The sequence below is a fragment of the Mesoplodon bidens genome, assembly GCF_964165515.1.
Source record: "Mesoplodon bidens genome assembly, chromosome: 11".
Taxonomy (NCBI): Eukaryota; Metazoa; Chordata; class Mammalia; order Artiodactyla; family Ziphiidae; genus Mesoplodon; species Mesoplodon bidens.
The window spans coordinates 5362852-5386345 of NC_138167.1; the positions used below are offsets into that span (position 1 = coordinate 5362852).

Here is a 23494-nt window from a genome sequence, read left to right on the forward strand (position 1 = left end):
TCATCTGTCTACAAAACGCCCATTTCAGAGACTCCCCTGGTTTGGGAAAGGTGAGGGAGGGAGGGACCAGTTTGGGGCTTTGCTTGGAGTAGCCCATAAGGGTACCCAGTTGACAGGGACCCCTCTTGTGGAATCTGCCCAAGAGGGGCGGCCTCGGCACCTCTCCTTCAACGCTCGCCTCCTGCTTCCCAAAAGGGCTGGATTCCTCTTATGGGGAACTTTTTGACACCTTGAAGCCAGGTCCCAGAGGGGACGGAGCCAGTCACCATTGCTTCTGTGTGGACACCTTGGGAAGCAAAGAAAGGAAGATAGAACTGGCCCTGAAGGGTGCATTTCCCCTGGGACCCTCCGAGGGGGGGCTTGAGGCCACCACCTGTCCCAGGCTCACCAGAGGGAGAGGGGGAGGGGAGAGAGAGAACGGACCCAAAGGATGAGTCCGTGGTCGTTCCCTCCCTTGGCCCTGGCCTTGGCTGGCATTGATGCCCTAAATTGGACTCGTCTAGCCAGCAGGCAGGATAAGGTTTAGGTCAGAGCATCCTGCCAAATTCAAGATGTCCAGACCAGACTCTTGTCACCCCCCCAGAAAATTTCTTGGGGGTTCCCATTCCCGTTCACCAGCTGGCAGGGAAGCAGCACAGGTCTGGGAAGAGTGCGGCTCTGCGCTGCTGGCTGTGCCTTTTTGAGCGAGTTGCTTAACCTCTCTGTTTCACCTATAAAATAAGTGTGACGCGCAGATTAAATGAGGTAATATACTTAAATCACCTCCTGCGATGTAGGACATGAGTGAGTGCTCATAATGAGTGACGGCTACTATTATTACATTATTTATTTTCCTTTCCCTAGCCTCTGGAGGAGTTACTAATGGACAGAAAAGCCTGCCACAGTCAAATCAGCAGTAACTCTAGATAAACCTACAAGGTCATTGACCATCAGCCTCTGCATGTGTTCTTTTTTTTTTTTTTTTTTAATGTTGTTTTCCTAGAATTTGGGGTGATTTGAGGAAGAGTTCACTTCCATACACAACGGCAGCCTGTCCTGGGGAGAACGTAGGCTACTGAAATTGGGGAAGTTTTTGCCAAGAGCGCCCTGCTGCAGGGGCTGCCCGAGTCATGCTGGCATCTGGGGGAGGAGGGTTTACCAGGTGACTCTGTGGCTGGAGGCACGTGGAGAAGCCAAAGGCAGGTTCTGACTTGAGCATGTACTGTGACTTCCCACTCAGTGGGTTCAAGAGGGCGTTGTCTAGCCAGTATCTGTCTTTCTCACCTCTTGCTTCCTTCCTGCTTACCTGTCCTGTATCCTCCCCCTTAACTGTCACCATTCAGCAGCCAAGGTGGTCCTCAGCCCCAGCTCCCCTCCCTGGCTTTCCAGTGCCAGCAGGAGCCCTGCGCCCAGGGGAGGCTCACACCCCCACTCCATAGCTTCGTGCCCTTTGGCACTGGCGTTTCAAAAGCTGGTCTCTGGGTTCAGAACCCCCAGAAAGAGCTTTTCCATTCCTCCGATTGTTCAGTGTTTAAATGAAAGCCTTAGAGCAGTGGTTCTGAAACCTGAGTGGGCAGCAGAATCATCTGGGGGTGCTTGTTAAAACCTAGATTGCTGGGACTTCCCTGGCAGTCCAGTGGTTAGGACTCCACGCTTCCACTGCAGTGGGCTCGGGTTTGATCCCTGGTTGGGGAACTAGGATCCTGCATGCCGCACAGCGTGGCCAAAAAAAAACCACAGATCACTGGGCCTCACCTCACTTGGGTTTCTAATCGAGTACGTCCAGGACGGGGACAACAAGTCTGCACGTCTGACAAGTTCCCAGGTGATGTTGCTGCTACTACAGCTGGTCTGGGGACCACGTGTTGAGAACCGCGGGCCTGGAAAAACGTCCCCCAGTGGCCTTTGAGGATACAGGCTTCTGTAGATGTGCAGCTCAGAAGAAGCCCCAAGGGGACGAGATGGCCCCCAGAATGATCATACTCACCGGGAAGGTGGAGGACAGTTGTTCTTCAGGACTGTGATCTCTGGGGCTTTTCTGTTCAGCTCTAATAAAACTAACATTAGTAATATGCCCTGGTTGGCATCTTTCAGTTCTGCCATGAACGAACAGTTTACTTTTTTTTTTAATATTGATTTAATTTAATTAATTTATTTATTTGGTTGCAGCAGGTGGGCTCCTTAGTTGTGGCTCGCAGGATCCTTAGTTGCGGTTTGCCGGCTCCTTAGTTGCAGCACGTGGGCTCCTTAGTTGTGGCAGGCAGCTCCTTAGTTGCTGCAGGCGGGCTCCTCAGTTGTGGCATGCATGGGGGATCTAGTTCCCTGACCAGGGATCGAACCCCCGCCCCCTCGGCCCCCTGCATTGGGAGCACGGAGTCCTAACCACTGCGCCACCAGGGAGGTCACTAACAGTTTACTTGTGATCCTTAAGGAAAGCGAGTCATGGCAGTTTTCTTCTGATCAGCGTGGAGTTTGGTTTTAGCTGTTGTTGTCCTGTGCGGCGGGCCCGTAGAGGGCAGGACTCCAAGACCTCTGCTCCTGTCCAAGTGCTTCATCCTTCCAGAGACACCGGCTCAGGGGAGGAGGGTGCCGGGAGAGGGTGAGAGAGGCGCTGGGGAGCCGGCTCCTGTTTGCTCTTGCCAGCAGCACCCGGCCCAGGCTCCTGACGGTGAATCAGCCCATCAGGCTTGGCACTCTGTGCTGAGCCAGGGTTGCCATGGAGATGGGTGAGGCTGGAGCCCACAGGTCTAGGTGGCCCGACTTGTTTCTAAAGGCCGTGTGAACACAGAGGCCCTTATCTGCACTCCCGAGGCTCCATCAGGCGTGAGTGGTGAGGCAGCTTGCATCCTCAGGGTTCACCTCTGTGACTTCCTGGGTGGCCAGGGGCAGCTAAGCTGAGGTCTCCCAAGCCCAGTATGTTAACAAAAAAATCCAGGGCTGATACGGATCTTCCCAAAGGAAGGAAGGAAAGAGGGCAAATCCCATCCCTCTCTGTGATCTGTTCGTTCAGTAACTGCTTCCTGCGGCATGAATTCGCTCAGGGAAGCAGCCTGGGATCCCAGGAAGGCCAGAGGCCTCCACTGTCGGCCAGCTGTGTCCCTGACCCTCCCCGCCCCACTTCTCTCCCCCCATCCCGGCTGGTCCTAGCGGAGCTCTGGGGGCATCTCCCCCAGCACACCGCGCTCACGCAGACCCACAGAAGACAGACCCCCACTGTCCCCAGTCGCCCTGTGCCCACCCAGCTGCCTCCTCAGATCAGAGGAGGACACACAGCTGAGGCCGCCAAGAGCCGTGAATATCCCCACTTTTGTCTTCGTGTCGTTCGCAAGGTTTATTATTACTGTTGTCATCATTATATTCCCCACAGAATCTGGCTGGCTCTGGCACTCACGGTTGTCAGAGGTTTTTACACGTATCACTTCATTTAATCTTCCCTTCAACCTCCTGGGTCAAAGGCAGGAAAGTATCAAACTCTTTTTTTACAAATGGGAACTCTGAGGTTCAGAGAAGCTACGGAGACTGCTTAGTGTCACACAGCTCCTAGGTGGCAGCGCTGGAATTAGCCCCAGAGGCCACACCACTGTCCACACATGCAGCTGTTCTCAGCAGAGATGTACATTCTCCTGGGAGCGCTCGGGTGCCCCGGGACGGAGCGGCGGCGGATACCTGTTTAGAACTCTGCCAGGTGATTCTCATATCACCCCGTGGCTGGCGCCGGTGTGCAAGCGACAGGGGGCAGAGCTCGGGCCCCCCGCTTCTTGCCCACTGTTCCGTCATGCCACCTGTCCCTTACTAAAAAGTCGGCTGCATCCCTTTGACCAAAGTCACCAGATAGCCAGGGCTTCACAGAAGGACAATGGGACATAGGAAAGAAAGCACTGCCTTCTCCCCCGACCCCCTCCTGTCACCACCGCCCACCTCTAGCCGCCTCCAAAGTGGCAGATGGGACCACTGCAGTCTGAGGTCAGCCTCAAAGGAAACTGCTTGTGGAGAATGATCTGCCCAGCGCTTCCTGGGCCAAGACAGCTCGATGGAGAAAGCGTCCATGAGTATTTTGTCCTTTTAAAAAACGTGTGACCCGTCAGGTCATATTACAGAAAACAGAGGGGACCGAGAGGAAAGAGGCCCAAGCCAAGACCACCCAATGTGTTTGCCTTGAAAGGATTTTTCTTTGAAGTGGGGTTTGCCCCACGGGGAGACATGGTTCCTTCCACCTGAGGGATGGGATGCAAGGCGACACGTATGCACACACAGACACACACACACACTGAAACCTCTGCAGTCAGCGGGTTGCCCTTTTCCTCTGTGTCACCTCCTCGTCACCTCCCGCCTTTCTGCACGCTTGCTTCAGGCGTTTCGGGCGGTAGGGCCACCGTTTCTCAGGCTCCAGCTGGAATTGGCTTTGCAAACTCGGCAGGGGGTCCAGAGAAGCCAGGTGTCCCTAAGCAACACTGCACTTAGGATTTGTTTTCAATTCGCCCGTTGGAACTGGAGACCTTTCCTTTAACCCCAGGTGTGTGTTGTAGTGTAAGATTTCTGGGCCTGTCCCTGTGGGTCTGGTGTGACTCACTGAAATCCCCATCTCTGCGTGGGTGCCTTGGGCATGTTGTGCTTTCAGCTAGGGGAGGGGAGAGGACAGGCCAGGAAGCTGGGCCCGCCCGGCGCGCGGGGCTGTGCTTTCACGCCTCCTGAAGCTGGCATCCGCCCCAGCTGACTGGATTACCTGTGTGCTCGTCAAGGATTGGAGGGTCTATCCAAGTACTCACAATGTGGAATCCATACACTCCAGGTTTTATGAATGGTTTCAGAGTGTCTGTGAACTCTAGAGGTTGTATGGAAAATTATAGCGATGCTTTTCAGACTTTTTCTGAGACTTTCACCCAATTCTCAAACATCTGTCATCCAGAAAAACTTCAGAATCATAAATTCACAGATATTCTAGAGTGATGAATTCAACACCTATCACCAGACATCTAAAACGTCACATATATTTTTTTTTTTAACTATTTATTTATTTGGCTTCTTGGAGTCTTAGTTGTGGCACGCGGGATCTTCGTTGCGGCGTGGGGGTTTTTACTTGCAGCATGCGGGACCTAGTGCCCTACCAGGGATCGAACCCAGGCCCCCGGGCATTAGAAGCATGGAGTCTTAGCCACTGGACCACCAGGGGAGTCCAGTCACATATATTTTAGAGTGAAAGAATTAAACACCCATCACCACTTGAATATTGCTATTAAAAGTATAATAATATCCAAAGCTATGTATGTTAAAGGTTTACTTTAATTATATGTAGTCATCTTTAATAAAGTAGTATTAAATAAAAAATGAATGCATTAAAAAAAAAGGATTGGAGTGTCTAACTGGACTTCAGTGGGCAGTGAGCACAGCAGGGCATGGACTTTTTATAAACCCTCATTTTCCAAAAGACTTGATGTGGACGTGCCCCTAAATCTCACTGTGACATTCATCACATACCCTCATGGCTCTTTCTCAGTATTTATTCTGGGCAAGTAGTTGTTCTTTGTAGTTTCTGACCCTTGTTGGGAGATGTTGGAAGATGGGTCTGGATGACAAGCCGGTGGGAAAGAAGGCTTGTCCAAGGTGAGGGGACCCAGGAGAGGAAATTCTGATGGGCTTCAGAGCTTCTCTTTCTTTGAAGTCATCCTTCACGTATTGAATAATGATTTACTAATGACTGTCTGGTCGCAAGTATGGATGGGGTGCAGGGGAGCTACTGAAATGACCGAGATGTCATCCTGCCCTCCAGGAGAGTGTAAACAGGAAGAGAGGGAGCGAGGATGCTGGGGAGGACCAGTGCGGAGTGGGGCTCGCATTTCCCGGGGAGGAAGCTGAGGACGTCTTGCTGGGGAAGCAGCTGGCCTAGGTGGCCGGGACAGCCTTCCAGGAGGAGGGGCTCCCTCCAGCTGAGGCAGGATTTACGAGACTTATTTGGGAAACTTTGAGGGATTCCATCTAAGGAGCGGAGAAGGAAGCAGGGTTCACTGTTGTTCCTGCTCAGAGATCCAGAAGTGCGAGGATGGCGTAGAAGCCTTAACACTGGGTGACAGCCCAAGCCGTCGGAGCCTTTCAGAGGAACGGCCACTGTCCTACATGAAGGGCAGGGGGCCCCACGGGGACTCCGTACTGACTGAGGACTTGGAGGTGGTTTAGCTAGAAGCTCGGGGTTTAAAGCGCAGAGCAGCCAGGAGGAGCAGTGCAGTTGGAGGAGGAGCCGGTTTGTTTTCTGGGTTTTTTTAGGATCGACAGACCTGCCCGTGTGTGTTGGCAGAAGTCAGTCAGAAAGAGAAAAGCAAATATCGTATATTAACGCATATATGTGGAGCCTAGAAAAATGGTACAGATGAACCGGTTTGCAGGGCAGCAGTAGAGACACAGATGTAGAGAACAAACGTATGGACACCAAGGGGGGAAAGTGGCGGGGGGGTTTGAGGGGGGATGAATTGGGAGATTGGGATTGACATATATACACTAATATGTATAAAATAGATAACTAATAAGAACCTGCTGTATAAAAAATAAATTAAATTTTTTTAAAAAGTGAAACAGCTGAGACAGACAACAGAGGCAGGAAAGAGGTGAATTAATGCAGCAGGTTCTTTTTTTTTTTTTTTTTTTTTTTTTTTTTTTTTTTTGCGGTACGCGGGCCTCTCACTGTTGTGGCCTCTCCCATTGCGGAGCACAGGCTCCGGACGCGCAGGCTCAGCGGCCATGGCTCACGGGCCCAGCCGCTCCGTGGCATGTGGGATCTTCCCGGACCGGGGCACGAACCTGTGTCCCCTGCATCGGCAGGCGGACTCTCAACCACTGTGCCACCAGGGAAGCCCTATGGAGCAGGTTCTTGAAGGAGACAGGAAGCTTTGAAGGAGAGGCCCCACCTAACACACACACACTACACACATACACTCACACACACAGAGTTTTAGAACAGTTTTAGAGGTACAGAAAAGTTGCAGAGATACTACAGAGAGTCCCCTTGTACTCCTCCCCGTCTCCCCTCTTGTTCACAGCTTATATTCCCAGGGCACATTTGTCACAGCTCAGAAACCAGCACTGGTACGTTACTCTTAACTAAGCTAGACTTACTCGGATTTCACCTGGTTTTCCAGCCCCGTCCCCTTTCGGTTCCAGGATCCCACCCACAATACCACGTGACGGGTGTCCTGTCTCCTTCGTCTCCTCTGGCCTGTGACAGTTTCTGTCTGTGCTCATTTTTCATGATCCTGACAGTTTTGAGACATTCTGGTCAAGTATTTTGTAGAATGTCCGCAGGTTAGGTTTTGTCTCGTGTTTTTCTCCTGACCCATCTTCTAAGAAGAAACGGAGCGTGCATGAGGAAATATAGAAATCTCCAATAAAACGATGGGGAAAACTGTCCTTTTTCCCTGCAGTATCAAATGGGTGGGACCTTTTCTGGCCTGAAGGCGGAATGCGTCCCTTTGGCTCTTGTTGGAAAGCGGTAACCAGGCCGACTGGGCAGAGCCTGGGGCTGGGAGTGGAGGGGCTGTACCTTCTACCTCTGTGCCCACCAGACCGGTTGGTGGTGGTGGGCAGGTCGCTGCCCTCTTCCAGGGACCCCATGAGCAGGGAATTGTCTGAGCATCCTCGGCCTGCGCACTCTAGTCCTGCCATGATGGGTAAGAGGCGGGCTGCAGCCGTGGCCTCTGTGTGGCTGACATTCCTGCCACGTGCTGTTCGTTAACCCTGGAGGAAACGGTCAACTTCTTGGTCCCCCAGACCCCTAATTCCTTATTTTATGGAGTCCCTCAATAACTTGCTGGGGCCCTTTTTTTTTTTAATTGAAGTATAGTTGATTTGCAATGTTGTGTTAGTTTCTGGTGTACAGCGAAGTGATTCAGTTATACCTATATAGATATTTTTCATATTCTTTTCCATCATGGTTTATTACAGGATACTGAATATAGTTCCCTGTTCTATACAGTAGGACCTTGTTGTTTATCTATTTTATATATAGTAGTTTGTATCTACTAGTTCCAAACTCCTGATTTATCCCTCCCCCATCCCCTTTCCCCTTTGGTTTTCTATGTCTGTGTGTCTGTTTCTGTTTCGTAAATAAGTTCATTTGTGTCATATTTTAGATTCCACACATAAGTGATATCATATGGTATTTGTCTTTCTCTTTCTTACTTAGTATGAGCATCTCTAGGTTCATCCATGTTGGTGCAAATGGCATTATTTCATTCTCTTTTATGGCTGAGTGATATACCATTGTATATATGTGCCACATCTTCTTTATCCATTCATCTGTCGATGGACACTTAGGTTGCTTCCATGTCTTAGCTGTTGTGAATAGTGCTGCTTTGCACATTGGGGTGGGACCCTTGTTTAAAGGTTAAAGCTCTTTTTGGTGCTTGCTGGTCATTCCTGTTTGGTTTCTCCTAGGACTCAAGTAGCTGGGGACGAGAGCCAGGTGGGGGGCTGGGGGACCCCTTTGTGCACACTGAAAAGGGTGCCCTCCTGGGAAGTGCTCTGAGCTTCCCGGATAGCACTGCCTGCACACCTGGGAAGGCCACTGTTAAGTGGTGTCATGGCCCTGTGACCTCCAGCCAACTGAAGCAGTTTCTCCAACAGCGTTACAGAAAACGGGGCAGCTGTCGGCAGCATCCCTTCAGGCCAGTTAACTCAGCAATTCAAACAAAAGGGGCAACAGTGCTCATTTCTCTGTGATTCTGGTGAACCGAGCCTCCCAGTCCCGCCCCTGTCCTCCCTTCCTCCTGGGTTTCTTGAACCATCCTCCTCGCTCATGGTGAGTTTTTAGGCATAAGAAACTGAGATCTATTACTGCGTTTTCCACTTCTTTTTTTTTTTTTTTTTTTTTTTTTGGCCGCACCATGTGGCATGCGGGTTCCCCAACCAGGGATCGAACCTGCGCCCCCTGCAGTGGTAGCGCAGAGTCTTAACCACTGGACCGCCAGGGAAGTCCCATGCTTTTTCCACTTCTGCAGAGCCAGCCACTTTCCCTTCCTCCTGATGTTAGGTCTGGGATGGTGTCCAGATGTGGCAGGACCCTGGACTCCTCTCCTGTATCTGGTCTTGTCCTTGGCCGGGGTGGGACCTTCTGGGACATTGTTCTTCACACAGTGTTCTTCATGCCACCTGTGAGTGTGGACCAGGTAAAAGGTAAACGACTGACTCAGGATCCTCAAAACTAAAACTGGAAGTTTCATTTGGGAGCTGATGCCTGTACATGGCATCACTCCCAAAGAGACCCAGCTCCTGGCCTGACAAGCTTCTGGGCAGAGTGCAGCTGTCATCATCGTTTTTTGTTGTTTTGAGCAGAACCACTGTCTTTACATCGTCATCTTTTGTAGTTTTGTTCTTTTGGACGGGATTGTTTTTGTTCTTTTTGTGGTGACTCGTTGAAGAATTTTTCCAGCAGAGTAAGGGGTGGATGAGTAACTTTATCCACAAGGAGAATGACTGGAGGATAATCCTTGGATAAGTGCAGGCAGCCTAGAGCAGGAAGGACGTGAAAGAACACGGCTCTCTCAGTCCCAGGTGCTCTCAGCGACAGCCCCGCCAGGATAAGGGTGAGAGGGGAAACTGAGGCCAGGGCTTGTGGCTCAGTGCTAACCACAGTCTAGGACTACCTGCAAGTGCATGTGAAGCTCCAGCCTCCAGGCTTTTCAGGTTAATGCTTTCATATTCCCAAAGAAGCCAGTGGCCTCTGTCTTCCATTTTCCAGGAATCTGATTGGGCCTACTTGTGTTGGGGCTGGAGAAGGGGGAACTACTACCTTCTTTCTTATAACTCTCCAAGACCCCAGGGGAGCTAGACCAGGGTCTTGGGTCTTAGTCCCCAGTGCACCAAGATTTCCCAGCTGGGCCCTTGTTCTAAGAGGTCCTGAGAGTCAGGAGAACCCAGACTGAACCCAAGCACCCGAGCTCACCACGCCTGTTTGCCAGATGGGAGAACTGAAGCAACAGAACTCTAAGGAATTCCAGACCCTCACTGTGGACACCGCTACGGGAGTAGACAAGGGTGTTTTTTGTTTTTTTTTTTTTTTGGCCGCGCCAGGCAGCATGCGGGATCTTAGTTCCCCGACCAGGATTGAACCTGGGCCCTCCCTGCAGTGGAAGCACAGAGTCCTAACCACTGGGCCGCCAGGGAATCCCCCGTAGGCAAGGTTTTAACTCTACTGCAGTGTGAGGTCTTGGGTCGCCCCTCCCACTGTTGCTGTCTCCACTCTCCACCCAGCACGTCCAAACCTGCTGCAGAGTCATGGGAGAAGGAGAGAAGCAGAGAGAGAGAAGAGGCCTGTCTATACTGCAGGCTGTCCTGGCCCTTGGGGCAAAGAACGCAGCTCCCTGAGGAGGAGGGTTCTGACACAGGGTGCCTCTATTGAGGAGGGTGGGCCAGCGAAACCTGGGGCTGGGCCTTGGCCCTGAGCCCACACACCCTCGTCCAGCCGGCCACCACCCACAGCCTGTGAGTCACCCCAGCAAGCCCTGGTACAGGCCAGCAGCAGTGGGGAGGGGAGCTCAGCTGGCCTGGCGGGGCTTGGCAGGGGGCCTTATCCCTGGTCCCTGGCATCAAGTTCAGCATTGCCTGACAGGCCAGGATTGATGCTTCAGTCTTTCCTTACTGGGAGAGTCTGCCCTTTAGGGTCCAGTCTCTCAACTTGCCCACCTATGAAATGGGATTTTCACTAAATTATAGGATCAGACAATCCTCTGGAGATTTCTTGTCTGATGTTTACAAGGATGACCCATGAGTAAATGTCCACCTAAGCCTGGAGTCGGGTGGTTCAGCTTGTTAGGCTTCCCTGTGTGAAGAGAGAGGCGCCAGCTGTGGGTAGGTTTCACTGAGCAGCATGGTTGAGTCCGGAATCACAGCTGCCCTCACAGCCCAGGGAGGTACCTACGCGTTGGGCGATGTTTTTTCTTTTTTTTTTAATTGTCTGGTATATATACAGAGGAGTGCAGAAAACACAAACAATGTGAAGGATCATTGTGAAGTGAATATCCGGGCCACTACCACCCAAGTCAAAGCTAGAGTATCGCCAGTGCCCTAGACCCGCCTCCCCCCTCGCCCCCACCAATGCTGTTCCCTCATCAGAAACCCCACCCTCCCTACAGGCCACCACTCACTCGACTTTATGATCATCACTTCCTTCTCTTTCTGTTATGATATACATGCACTTTTAAACAAGAGTTTTTAACTGTATGGAATTGTATTGTACGTGTTCGGTGCTTTTTGCCTCTTCTGATTAACATCGTGAGATGCACTCGTAGTATTGCACAAACTGTGGCTGGTTCATTTTCACGGCTGTATAATATTCTGTTGTCCACGAGGTATCCATCCCTGTACTGCTGGTAGATAATTGTTTATTCCCACCTGGCTGGTATTTTTAGCAAATGGCTCGATCCCCTGCTCCCACCCCCACCTGGCTGCTGCTGCTTCCAGGTGCCCGGTGAGGGGCAGAGGCCAAGGGCGGCTCACCTGAGATAGGGCACCGCGCTGTTCCTGACAGCCAGGCTCACGCCGATGTCCTGTGTGTCTTGCAGCTTGCCGGGATCGCGGTCCTTGCCATCGGACTATGGCTCCGATTCGACTCGCAGACCAAGAGCATCTTCGAGCAAGAGAATAATAATAATTCCAGCTTCTACACAGGTGAGTGGGGGACCTTGCTGTTCCCTCCAGCCGTGGAGAGTCCATGTTGATCCAAGGACTTGGGCTGGGGAGGACTTTTGCTCCAGCTGCATTGCCCGTCGGGTCCTTTTCCAGCTGTGCTTTTGTGTAGTTGTGCCCACGCATTTGCATTTGACTGATGTGGTTTCTTTTTCCGAGCTGACCGAGCCTGGCATTGGGGCCGTTCTCTGATGTGAAGTCAGCTAAAGCTGCCGCCGCCCTGGAGGGTTTCAGAACCTCTGTTCTTTCTTGTCTCTGAACTTCTCTCTGAATTTTATGTCTAAGAAGCCTTGTTCATTTCTTTAATTTAAAAAACTTTGTCCTGGGGACCCACAGAGCCAGGGGAAGGAGAGGGAGCATCTCCCCCACGGTTCAGATAGGGGCTCAGAGACCCAGAGGACCTGCCTCCTGGATAACGTTCAGATTAATGCGAGCGACTAGAAGAGACACCAGCCCCTCAGAGCCCTGTGCTGGGGCACAGGCCATGCATGTTAAGTCTTATCTGTTTTCTAAAGTGATTTTGTTTTAGGGCAAAGGCTTCCAGTTTGAAGATAAACAGATTTAGCAGGTTTCTTTCTGCACACGGGTCCTTTGGCATCTTTTTCTAGCATCATATTCTGTCACTTTCACCAGCCTATCGCTGTGTAAGCATCTCTAACAGGAGTGGGAGGGCCGGGACCTGTGGAGGCAGTTCCCTGGTTTCTGAGTCAGCTCACAGAGCCTCTTGGCTCTCCCCTCGCCTGGTTGGGGGATAGGAAACCCTTCATTTGCGACAAACAAAAGCAGCCCCTATTTTTAGGAGAATGTTGTCATGTCATCAGGCTCGAAGTGTACGTTTGGTCACTTCCTTTCCACCCACCAAAGAAGTTATTTTTAAAAAAAGACGGAGCAAACAGTCTGAAGAGCGTTATCACCCAGACCTTCAGGGAGAACGCGGTGGCCGGTGGCGCATGACCCCCTCCCGCCTCCCAGGGCCAGCCTCCAGCGGGTGGCCCCACAGGCGCCTGGGTCTGGGGATGGTTTCCCTGCCTTCATCTCTTTTTGGTGGTGGTGTTAGTTGGGGTTTTTTAGGGCGTGTCTCCCTATTGTCAGAAAGAAAGTAAGGGAAAGAAAAGCACAGCATAATTTTTTTAAAACTACACACACATGCTCTCCCCTGGTGGCGCAGTGGTTAAGAATCCACCTGCCAATGCAGGGCACACGGGTTCGAGCCCTGGTCCGGGAAGATCCCACATGCCGCGGAGCAACTAAGCCCGTGCGCCACAACTACTGAGCCCGCGCTCTAGAGCCCGCGAGCCACAACTACTGAACCACGTGCCACAACTAGCCCACGCGCCTAGAGCCCGTGCTCTGCAACAAGAGAAGCCACCACAGTGAGAAGCCCGCGCACCACAACGAAGAGTAGCCCCTGCTCGCCGCAACTAGAGAAAGCCTGTGCGCAGCAACGAAGACCCAACGCAGCCAAAAGTAAATAAATAAAGTTAAAAAAAAAAAAAGTACACTGAAAACTACACACGCAGAGTTTCTAGGGAGCAGGTTTCCATAGGGCCCTGACTTGTTTTAGCTACAGCATTCTTTTGTGAGGTTTTTGGCAGCCTCGGCAGGCCTGGAATGCCACTCTGTGGGCTGGGGCAGTGGGACTGCAGGGTAGGGGCAGGGGCTGAGGGCAGGCCTTGAGCTCTCCACGTCACGTCACAACAGGGAGCTGGGGACCCTCCACGGGGAGAGCAGATCTGGGGGCAGGCGTGTGCAAGCAGGTGGCATTGTCCTAGAGCGAGTCCCCGGCCTCCCCGTGCTCTGCAGGTGCCTGGCTCCATACCTCTGGTCACTTCCAACGACCAGTTTCTGTTTTGTTATCTAGGACTCTGGCTCATTCTGTGTTTTTTTTTTTTTTTTTTTTTTTGATTGGAGTCTAGTTGATTTACAATGTTGTGTTAGTTTCAGGTGTATAGCAAAGTGAGTCAGTTATACATATATCCACTCTTTTTTATTATTTATTTTTTTGGCCTCGTGGCTTATGGGATCTTAGTTCCCCGACCAGGGATTGAACCTGGGCCCTCGGCAGTGAAAGCGTGGAGTACCAACCACTGGCTGGACTGCCAGGGAAGTCCCTCCCTAGGCCTTTTGACTCTGCCCCAATTGTGGTTGGGGGAGACAGGCCCCCGGCCCCAGCAGCCCAGCAGGTGACAGGTAGGAAAGTCAGGCAAGTGGCAGGAGAGTGACAAGCATACAGCCAGAGGGGCCAGGCCTGCCTCCAGGAACCTCCCAGGACTCAGGTCCCCTGGTCATTGTGGCGTCCTTCTGATGGCCCGTGGTCCTACCTGAGGTGACCAGGAGCTGGTCTGAAGGCACATCCCAAAGAGACACAGCAACCCCTACTCAGGGACAAGTGGCCACTGCCCCCTGAGCTCTCATAGACAGATACAAACCCTCTGCACTGGACCCCCTTCCTGGGAAAGGGCTCAGCTCTGAAGACTTCATTCTGCTGGCAGAAGCCCAGGACTTGGAGGGTGATTCAAGTGGCATCACATAGAACACAGTCAACGACTGACCACTTGGGCCTGGCTGGGCCCCGCGCTTCGCTGAGTGCTCTGGGCAACTGAATAATTGTCATACCCGGGCAAAGGGCCAAGGAGGCTTCGTTCTCTGTGTCCCCTTCCCCCTCGGGCTGTGACATCAGCCTTTGCATTGACCCACAGCCCCTCTTCCAGCAGAGAGTGCCAGCTCCATCCCGGCTGCTCTTCCTGACATCATAGGGTGACCGTCCCTTGCACTTGGGTACAGACCATCTGCAGGGCAACCCACAGGCCAGCCTGGCCATGCAGCTGACCCTTCAGGAAACCTGAAGGACCCAGGAGTGTCTTTTCTCCAGCGGGGCCACAGCTTTCAAAGTAGAGAACGAATGCATAATCAGGCAGAGAAGCGAGGGAAGAAACTTTGCAACGTTCAGAACAGGCTCTAGTGGATCCAGAACGGCTGACAGCCTTATATGGGCCTTCTCTCCAGTTCGGGCCCTGGAGATTCAGGCCATCAACCGTATCCATAATCCCAGGCTGCAAACCAATTGGGGAACTTCTTCTTCTTGGTCCCAGGCCAGCAGCCCTTCTTAAGTCCTTGGTCCAGCCATCAGTGGGATGGACAGAGACTGGGAGAGAGCCATCGGGGAGCAGACTTAGGGCTCCACTTATTTGGAGACAGTAAACTGTTCTCAGCAAGTGGAGGCCAGAGGCTCTGCCAGATTTTGTTCTGCACACGAATGGGTGTGGGAAGGACTGTTTGCAAGATAGGATGGGGGTGATGACGGGAGGCTGATGGGTCCCCTGCCTTCCCGAGGCCGAGAGCCCCAATAAACAGGTGAAAAAGAAGGCTTTTGTGTAAAGGACTCAACGCTACTGCTTCACTAGAAGCTTTTTTTTTTTTTTTTTTTTTTTTTGGTACTAGGCCTATAATGTCAGCCTGAAGAAAGCAGAATAAACAGCCCTTAAGCAAATGAATACAGTAATCCCAGAGAAGGCTCCGTGACAAATAAATTTTTCCATGAGTCAGACTGAAGGCTAACATCCACTTGTTTTATAAAGGAGAAAGCTTTGTCATTTATCACCGTCAGCCCCTGCTCACAAGCTCGGGGTGTAGACCAGGCGGAGCCTGTCCGAGGGGAAGCCCTGGATGGCCCTTTGAAGGCAGCCCTCACCCTGCAGTGGATTGAAGGCTTCTGGGCTTGCTGCTCATAGCTGAGCCGCCCTATGGCTTGACAGGTGCTGTCAAAAATCCCCATAAACAGCCGCCAGGGAATTGCCCATCTTCATCCCCCACTGGATGGAGAGAGGGTGAAGCCAAGACACCCCAGATCTTGCAGCTGTCCGAGCAAGACTTAAAACCAAGACCCTTGGTCCTAAAATCTTCATCTGCTGAGCCCAAGATTGAATATTTAATATTAACCCACAGGCCCATTAGGAGAATGTTCTCTCTGCGTGGGAAATGCTTTTTCCTTTAGTGGCTCTCTGTGGCCGCCAACCTGACTCCTCTGCCTTCTGCCAGGGTCGCCCGGCCAGGCTGGGATCTGGACGGAGAGAAAACGCGTCTGTGTGATCATCCCCACTCAACCCTATTTTATGTGCTTGTAAATCCTTCTGATCTCTTGATACCCCCTGTTTATTCAGCCCCTGCAACGGAGCTCCAAGGAGGGACCTCATCCTTTGTTGTCTTGCCCCAGTGGGGAGAGATGAGGAGACGGGGAGAAACGGGGGCCGTGTTACTGCCCCCACTCACCGGGGTCCCCAAGTCAGAGCCCAGACCCGAAAGCGCTGCCACTTTTCCTGTGGTGCCCATGTGTGGGCGGGGCGGACCTGCCTCCCCAAGTCCAGCCTGTGGCCCCATGGAGTGGACAACCTAGGAGGATGGGACTTGACTCCAGGACAAGCTGCATTTGTCCCCTTGCCCAGTCTGGGCCGGGCGTGCATGGGAACAATACCCACATTCATCCGGGTTTGCCAGCAAGGCCACGTGACTTGACATCACGACAGATGTGGGGAGGGGACGGGCAGAGGACAAACGCTCCCTTGTGTGCGCCCCTCGCTGTTGCTGCCCGGGAGTCTCAGCCACGGGCTGCTGCGAGGTTTGCTGCCTACACAGCTCCGGCCTGGGAGGAGCGTACGGATGTGGGACGGTGAAATCACTGTGACACCTGCCGGGGTTCTCGTCGCAGTGTCCTGTTGTGTATTGTGGCGAAGCATGCCTACTTTAGGGAGGTCTCCCTGCTCCCAGCGAGAGGACAGCAGGGAGGGAGCAACACGTCTGTGAAATTCGGCATCGCAATCGTGATCGTTCACAATTGTCGTCCATCCTTCGTATTGTGAAGACTGACAGTAGCTGATTGTACGTCAGCTATACCTTAATAAAGAGATTAAAATTTTGTAAATTAAAGTTAGAAAGATTAGCAGTAGCTAGCACTTGTTGTGGACGTTTGGAGCATATGGTCTAATCCTCACAGCAATCCTTGTGGTGGGCATTTTTCCTGTCCCCAGTTTGCAGATGGAAGACAGTTACACAGAGAGATAAGTGGCCTTCCCAGGGTCACAGAGCCGGCTTTCAAACCCAGGCATTTGGGGCTTTCGACGTGTGACAGGAGGCCCCTCCCAGCAGTGGACAGAACATGCCTGCATGCCAGGGAGGCCTAGGACTTCTTTGCCAGTTTTCCCGGGGCAGGGGCCGGGGCCGGGGCCGGGGCTGGTGGGGCTGGAAGAGGGAACCGGGGAAGCGGGTGGTCACTGCAGGTCAGCTGTGCTTCTCAAGAATAGAACTGCACGATGGGCCCTTCTGGGCATTCCCTGGGGGGGGGGGGGATGACTAGGGCCGGGGCTGTGTCCCACTGTGTCCCCCTGTCCCAGGCCAGAGTTGTGGAACTCACAGCCCTTCACCACCCCTTCCCCATTGGACACCCCACCTGAGTGCTTAGAAACCTTGTCACGCACCTTCCCTCTAGCAAGGAGGATCCTTTCCACTCTTAACCTGGTGTAACTGAACTGCAGCGGCAAGGTCTCACTGGTGTGCTAGAAGGGATCTTTTGAACTTTTCTAGCAACCAACTTCTCATTTTACTAACAAGGAAATAAGGAAATTGTGATCTTACCCAAGATCACACAGCAGCTAGTAGCAGAGTTGGGACCAGAACAAGGGTCTTCTGACACCCAGGCTGCTCTTTGCACCAGAGCAGGGCTCTCGTGCCCTCGGACGTTGCTAACTGTGCAGGCCCGGCTGCCACCAGGCAGCAGGGCGGGAAGGCATCCCCTCTGGGAAGGTGGCCGAGCTGGCCTGCCCAGAGCGTGGGCGTCTGCGTGTGCACAGCCCCTTCCTGCTGAAGGCTTGCTCTCCTAGCCTCTTGTGTCAGGTGGAGGCCAGCAGGAGGTTTGTCAGAGCCTCGGGAAGTTAGCCCCAGTTTGGAGAGTCTAGTTGAACTAGCGGGAGTGGGTCCATCCAGCTGGAGACGGGTTGTAGACTGGACCGGTCTGTCCTGAGTAGAATCTGGGGCTCCCATGGATGTTCTCTGTCCTAGGGCGGGGGTAATGGGCACCTTCCAGGAGGGCTGAGGGTAAGGTGGGAATGGGGGCTTGATGGGTGGGTCCCAGAGGAGAGACAGGTGGGAGGAGGTATCTGGGACTCTTGTTCCCTGAGACGGGAGCAGTAAGGATGCAGAGGGGGAACGAGATCAGGAAGCACGTACACGTCCCCGCTAACAGCTCCTTGTCCTGTCCTCTGCCCTGTGCCCTCAGGAGTTTACATTCTGATTGGAGCCGGCGCCCTCATGATGCTGGTGGGCTTCCTGGGCTGCTGTGGGGCTGTGCAGGAGTCCCAGTGCATGCTGGGATTGGTGAGTGTCCCCTCTGTGCCCACAGCCCCTGGTGTCCCAGGGTGCCCACCCGAGATCCCATAGACCAGGGGGCGGGACGGGGCAGAGCGGGTGCCCAGGGTGCCCACCTCGCTGCCCCCATCCCCGGCCCCGTGATGACACGCTGCTCCTCTCCCTTTCTGGAGCCTCTGTCTTATCACTTCCCTTAGGCAACTAAATGCCAGGACTCTGTTTTTCCCTTTGTCGAGGACCACGTTTGCTTTTTTTCCCTGAATCCACAGGTACCTTCGCCTCCCCTTCTTGTTTCAAAATTTGTTGCAATTTTCCTCAAACTCTGGATTGTACTCACCTCCTTCTTTCCTCAAATCTCTGTGGTTTTTGTGAGCAGGTGAGGGTATCTTATCACTGACTCTTCCTTGACACCTTAGAAATATCAGCTCTGGGGTCTGTGCCACTCTCCCCTCCTGGCCTTGGCTGAGAGCCGGCAGTTCTGTGGACCCCCTCCCGTCCCTTCCAGGCATCCGTTCCCTCCCCCAGATGCCGGGTTCCCAGATGCTTGTTCCGGCCGGCCGGCTGGGACTGTGCCTCACCCCAGCCCTTTCCCTTCCAGTTCTTTGGCTTCCTCTTGGTGATATTTGCCATTGAAATAGCTGCGGCCATCTGGGGATACTCCCACAAGGATGAGGTAGGTTTTTCCTATAAGGTCTCTTGGGAGTTAGGGGATGGGGTGATGGCGGTGGAAGGGTGTCCCAGCTGGTCCCTTGCTTCGGCCTTTGGCCTTCAGCCATCAGACGTGCCTCTGAGGGGAGCTCCCCAGGGAAGGGGATGCGAGTGTTCACACTACCCTGTGCGGGTGGGTGCCGGCCACTGCTTCCCGTGCCCTGGACGGTGCTGGCACGGGGTGGGTACTTGGGCAGTATTGTTGGGTCAGTGTATCTGCCGCTCACAGCTTAGCAGCCCTCCCCTCAACTTCTCTGGAACACGACTTAGGGAAAAATGGCTTTGTCTGGCCCGGGCCCACCCCCACCCCGCTCCCTCCCCTCGTCTCTAAATCGGTGCCACCACCAGCCAAGAGCTGTACCCCGCTCGCTGGGGGGTCCAGAGATGCGTGGGTGGTGGTCCCCACTTCAAGGAGCTTTGACACCTAGTGTGGGAGAAAGACATGCATTTGACTAGTGTCACAGAAGTCATTTATAATCAGAAGCCCCGTGGGATTTGAAAGCCGGCGTGGGGTAGGGGACTCTCTTCTGGCTTCACGGAGAGAGAGGGGTGTTGACCTAAACCCGGCAGGAGAGAGAGGATTTCAGGAGGAAAGCTGGTGGAGGCTGGGCCTTCCCGGCAAAGAAAGGGTCTGAGCACGGCTGAGAGTGGGCTCAGTGGGGGGCCAGGGTGGGCTGCATCAGAACAGTGTTCCAGGAAGGGCTGTCTTGTCATGTTTAGCAGGAGGGGCCAAAGAAGAGAGACCCTGGATACAGGCATTCTTAAACCCGGATGCACCCAGGTGCAGAACCATAACGCTACTTCCTTCGTATTATAAAATAATAGCTAGTCCTTCTTCCCTGTTTGCACCAGACACTGTGCTACAGGCTTAATGCAATATTACCTTTAAATCCCTGCCATAACCTGAGGTGGGGACTATTATAATCTCCATTCTACATATGCAGAAACTCATGTACAGAGAGGTTTGGTAATTTGCCAAAAGTCACCCAGTCTCTGAGTGAAGAAAAAAAGATGGAAGCCTGAAAAACTAGCCGAATCGGGAGTAGGATTTTTGGTTTTAGTTCCTTAGATTGAGGCAATTTAATTTTGTTTCTAGGTAGAAGGGAAAGCCAAGTGGGGCTGAAGGGACCAACCAAAGGTGCAAAAAGAAGGGGACATGGCTGGAGCGGTTCCTAGAGGGTGTGGGAGGAGATGAGGGTGGACCCCGGAGGCCCCGAGGCGGGGAGGTCCTAGTCCAGTGGCTTGTCCGCTCCGGGAATTTGTGGCTGCACGTGAACAAGACGGAACAGGTGACGTTTGTTCATAAAGAAGCCATCTCTGCTCCTCTCTTGTCTGTGCATCCCAGGTGATCAAGGAAGTGCAGAAATTCTACAGGGACACCTACAACAAGCTGAAAAACAAGGACGAGCCCCAGCGGGAGACGCTGAAAGCCATCCACTACGCGGTACACCGGCTTCGCTAAGACGCCTCCCTTCTCCTTGCCTTGCTTCAGAACGTGTGTGCATCTCTATTTCAGTCCTCTTTATTTATCTCTCCCACCCCCATCCCTGTCCTTCCCTCTGCAGCTGGACTGCTGTGGTTTGGCTGGGGGAGTGGAACAATTTATCTCAGACATCTGCCCCAAAAAGGATATACTCGACAACCTCACGACGAAGGTAAGCTTACGCGCAAGACCCTTGTGCCCGGCCCAGCTGCTCTGGGCAAATCCTGCCAAAGTGGACTTGCATTCAGCCCCCTTGTTCTGGGAGGACAGCATCCCAGTGCTTCCTAAACACCTCTTCCCCCTGGGTGGCCATCTCCTTTCTCCCCTGCCCTGGGCCTCTGTTTCCTCAAGGGCAGCAAAACAAAGGCCAAGGAAATAACCAAGTGTTCTAGCTCCCTGCAACGATTGGGCCCTCCAGCCATTGTGCATGGGCGATGCTCCCAGGCCTGGACTCCTGCTTTATAGACTTGAGAGCAGCTCATGATTGTGAGCTAGAGCGAATGTCCAAACTTCAGAATAATAGGAGGTAACCCTATGGCCAGATAAGACATGGACCCCAAAGCAAGGGCTCATCCCTCTTCCCTCCCTGATTTCTTGCCCAAATTTTGGGGACCCACCTCCCATCTCTCTCCTGGTTCTCCTTTCCATCCACCAGCCAGTCCCCAGCCCTTGCTCTGGGACCACCAGCGCTCCGGGTATGAGACGGGTGCCGGGGTGGGGGGCGGCTGGGGGGAGCCTGGAGCAAGACCGTATGTGACCTGAGTCTTGGTTTGCCCCCCAAGTCCTGCCCTGAGGCCATCGAAGAGGTCTTCCAAAACAAATTCCACATCATCGGCGCCGTGGGCATCGGGATTGCCGTGGTGATGGTGAGTGCCAGGGGGCATCGGGAGGGAATCTTAGTAATTAAGATTGATGAAGCCCTTGCTCTGGCCAGGCACTGTTTTAACTAATCAACTAATTTATCAACTAATTTAAGCCTCGCCACATCCACGAAGTGGGACCTATTCGTATTCCCATTTTACAGACTCGGGCCCGGAGAGACAGAGAGGTTGAGTACATTGATCAAAGTCTCTGAGGTCAGGAGTGAAGCATCTGGGATTTGAACTCACTGTGTCTCCAGGATCCATTCCCATAACCATTAAGGTGCAGGGATAAATGTAAGGTGATCCCACTGTGTCTGGTCCACGGACCACACTTGGAACAGCAAGGATATAGATCACCCAGACTTGTTAGTGATCCCGGGATAATCTTAAGAACATGCTTTCACCGTGCACCTGCTTTTCTTTGCCCCACGAAAGTAGTTCAGTAAAAGCAACGTGGATGTGAACTGTCTCACCTCCCACTGTGGTCAGAAAGACACCCAAAGGTGGATAACCAGGAGGAGACTGAAAGCTTCCAACAATCTACTGCCATGTCAGGAGCCCCCAGAAGCCACCAGGGGCCAACCGGGTTCCCTGGGGTCACCCATCTTCCCCCACAAGGGAGTGATGAGACTCTGTAGGGGACACGGCCTTCCTCTGCCCCTTGCAAAGACTCCCCCAGAGAGAGAATCGCTTCCTGTCTTAGTGGTAATTGACACCCCTCCTCTGCATCTAGGAAAGGCTTGAAGCAGCTTTCAGTAAAAGGCACGGCAATACCTTTAAAACTAGAATAGGAAACACAGACATACACAAAGAGGGAAGTGAACATATTGGCCTGTAGACACTATGGGAATAGCTGGCGTTGGAGCATTCAATTTAAGAATGCTCAGCTTGAGGGGCTTCCCTGGTGGCGCCGTGGTTGAGAGTCCGCCTGCCGATGCAGGGGACGCGGGTTCGTGCCCCGGTCCGGGAAGATCCCACGTGCCGCGGAGCGGCTGGGCCCGTGAGCCACGGCCGCTGAGCCTGCGCGTCCGGAGCCTGTGCTCCGCAATGGGAGAGGCCACAACAGTGAGAGGCCCGCGTACCGCAAAACAAAACAAAAAAAGAATGCTCACCTTGAGAGTTCCCAGGGAGCTGGCTTGTGCGGCCTGCAGTGGCTGATGGCTGCAGACTCAGAATCCCCCTGGTCAGCAGTCCCTCCACTGTCTTACTTACATTTCTCCTGCTTCACACCCTTTACCTCATTTGGCCTCGTGGGCACCTTGTCCTTGTCATTTGTATCGGCCAGCATGTCTCCTGTCTTCCCCTCTCCCTCCGCCTTCCCGCAGCAAAGCCACATAATTCCTCACACCCCTTCCTGTCTTCCAGATATTCGGCATGATCTTCAGCATGATCCTGTGCTGTGCCATCCGCAGGAACCGAGAGATGGTCTAGAGTCAGCGCTGCAGCCGTGAGCAGGAAAGTTCACCCCAGAAGACTGTTGGTTATTTTCTCGGGGTTCTGTGGTTTTTTTTGTTTTTGTTTTTTGGTTTTCTTTGCCACTAACTTTAGTATTCATTCTGCATTTCTAAACAAAAAAGTTATTCTATGTTTGTGTTTTTAATGCTTTATTCAGTATTGATATTTGTAGTTAAGGGATTTGGGTTTGCTCTGGTTTATATTTTTTTGGTCATTTGTTTTTGCTTATTATGTTAAGCAGAAATCCTGCAATGAAAGGTACTATATTTGCTAGACTCTAGGCAAAAGATATTGTATATAAAGAGATTTTTGTGTGTCTTTAAATAGATAAAAAATGTCTATCAAGTTTAATCAGGTTGTAACTTATGTTAAAGACAATTTGATACATAATAAAAGATGATGACAACATCCCAAACTGGTATCAGTAGAACCTGGTCCTTGCCCTCTCCAACCTTGCACATCTCAGAGGGCACAGAAAATTGAGAACATGATGATAGGTTTCTCCAAAGTTCATGGAATCCAATATTTTGCCTCCAAGAAAAGACAACCACATCCAGAGAAGATTAGGGGCCTACCCTTCTATCCTTAGAAAGCTCCAGAACACTCAAATTATTCTGTGGTCCAACCTAAATTTATCCTGCTACATCAAAAAAGGGGTCCTCGGGCTTCCCTGGTGGCACAGTGGTTGAGAGTCCGCCTGCCGATGCAGGGGACGCAGATTCGTGCCCCAGTCTGGGAAGATCCCACATGCTGTGGAACGGCTGGGCCCGTGAGCCATGGCCGCTGAGCCTGCGCGTCCGGAGCCTGTGCTCCGCAATGGGAGAGGCCACAACAGTGAGAGGCCCGCATACCGCAAAAAAAAAAAAGCGGGGGGGGGGTCCTCATGTCTGTCCAGTGTCAACCATAGTCCTAGCCTAGCTAGGCATTGCCCCCATTTATTTTGGGATATTTCAAACCTACAAAAAAAGGTGAAAGAATA

At 52.6% G+C, this 23494-nt stretch overlaps 1 protein-coding gene across 1 annotated transcript in view; it reads left to right on the forward strand.

The window, feature by feature from the left end:
• CD9 (CD9 molecule) overlaps positions 1-22930 on the forward strand; it is a 35604-nt gene extending 12674 nt beyond the window's left edge. The window contains exons 2-8 of the mRNA XM_081250066.1: positions 11526-11631; positions 17918-18015; positions 18605-18679; positions 20060-20158; positions 20280-20369; positions 20980-21063; positions 22426-22930. Of these exons, the coding sequence (XP_081106192.1) occupies positions 11526-11631; positions 17918-18015; positions 18605-18679; positions 20060-20158; positions 20280-20369; positions 20980-21063; positions 22426-22491 (618 nt within the window). The 3' untranslated portion in view covers positions 22492-22930. The remainder of the gene's footprint in view (positions 1-11525; positions 11632-17917; positions 18016-18604; positions 18680-20059; positions 20159-20279; positions 20370-20979; positions 21064-22425) is intronic.
• Positions 22931-23494: the final 564 nt, after the last annotated feature.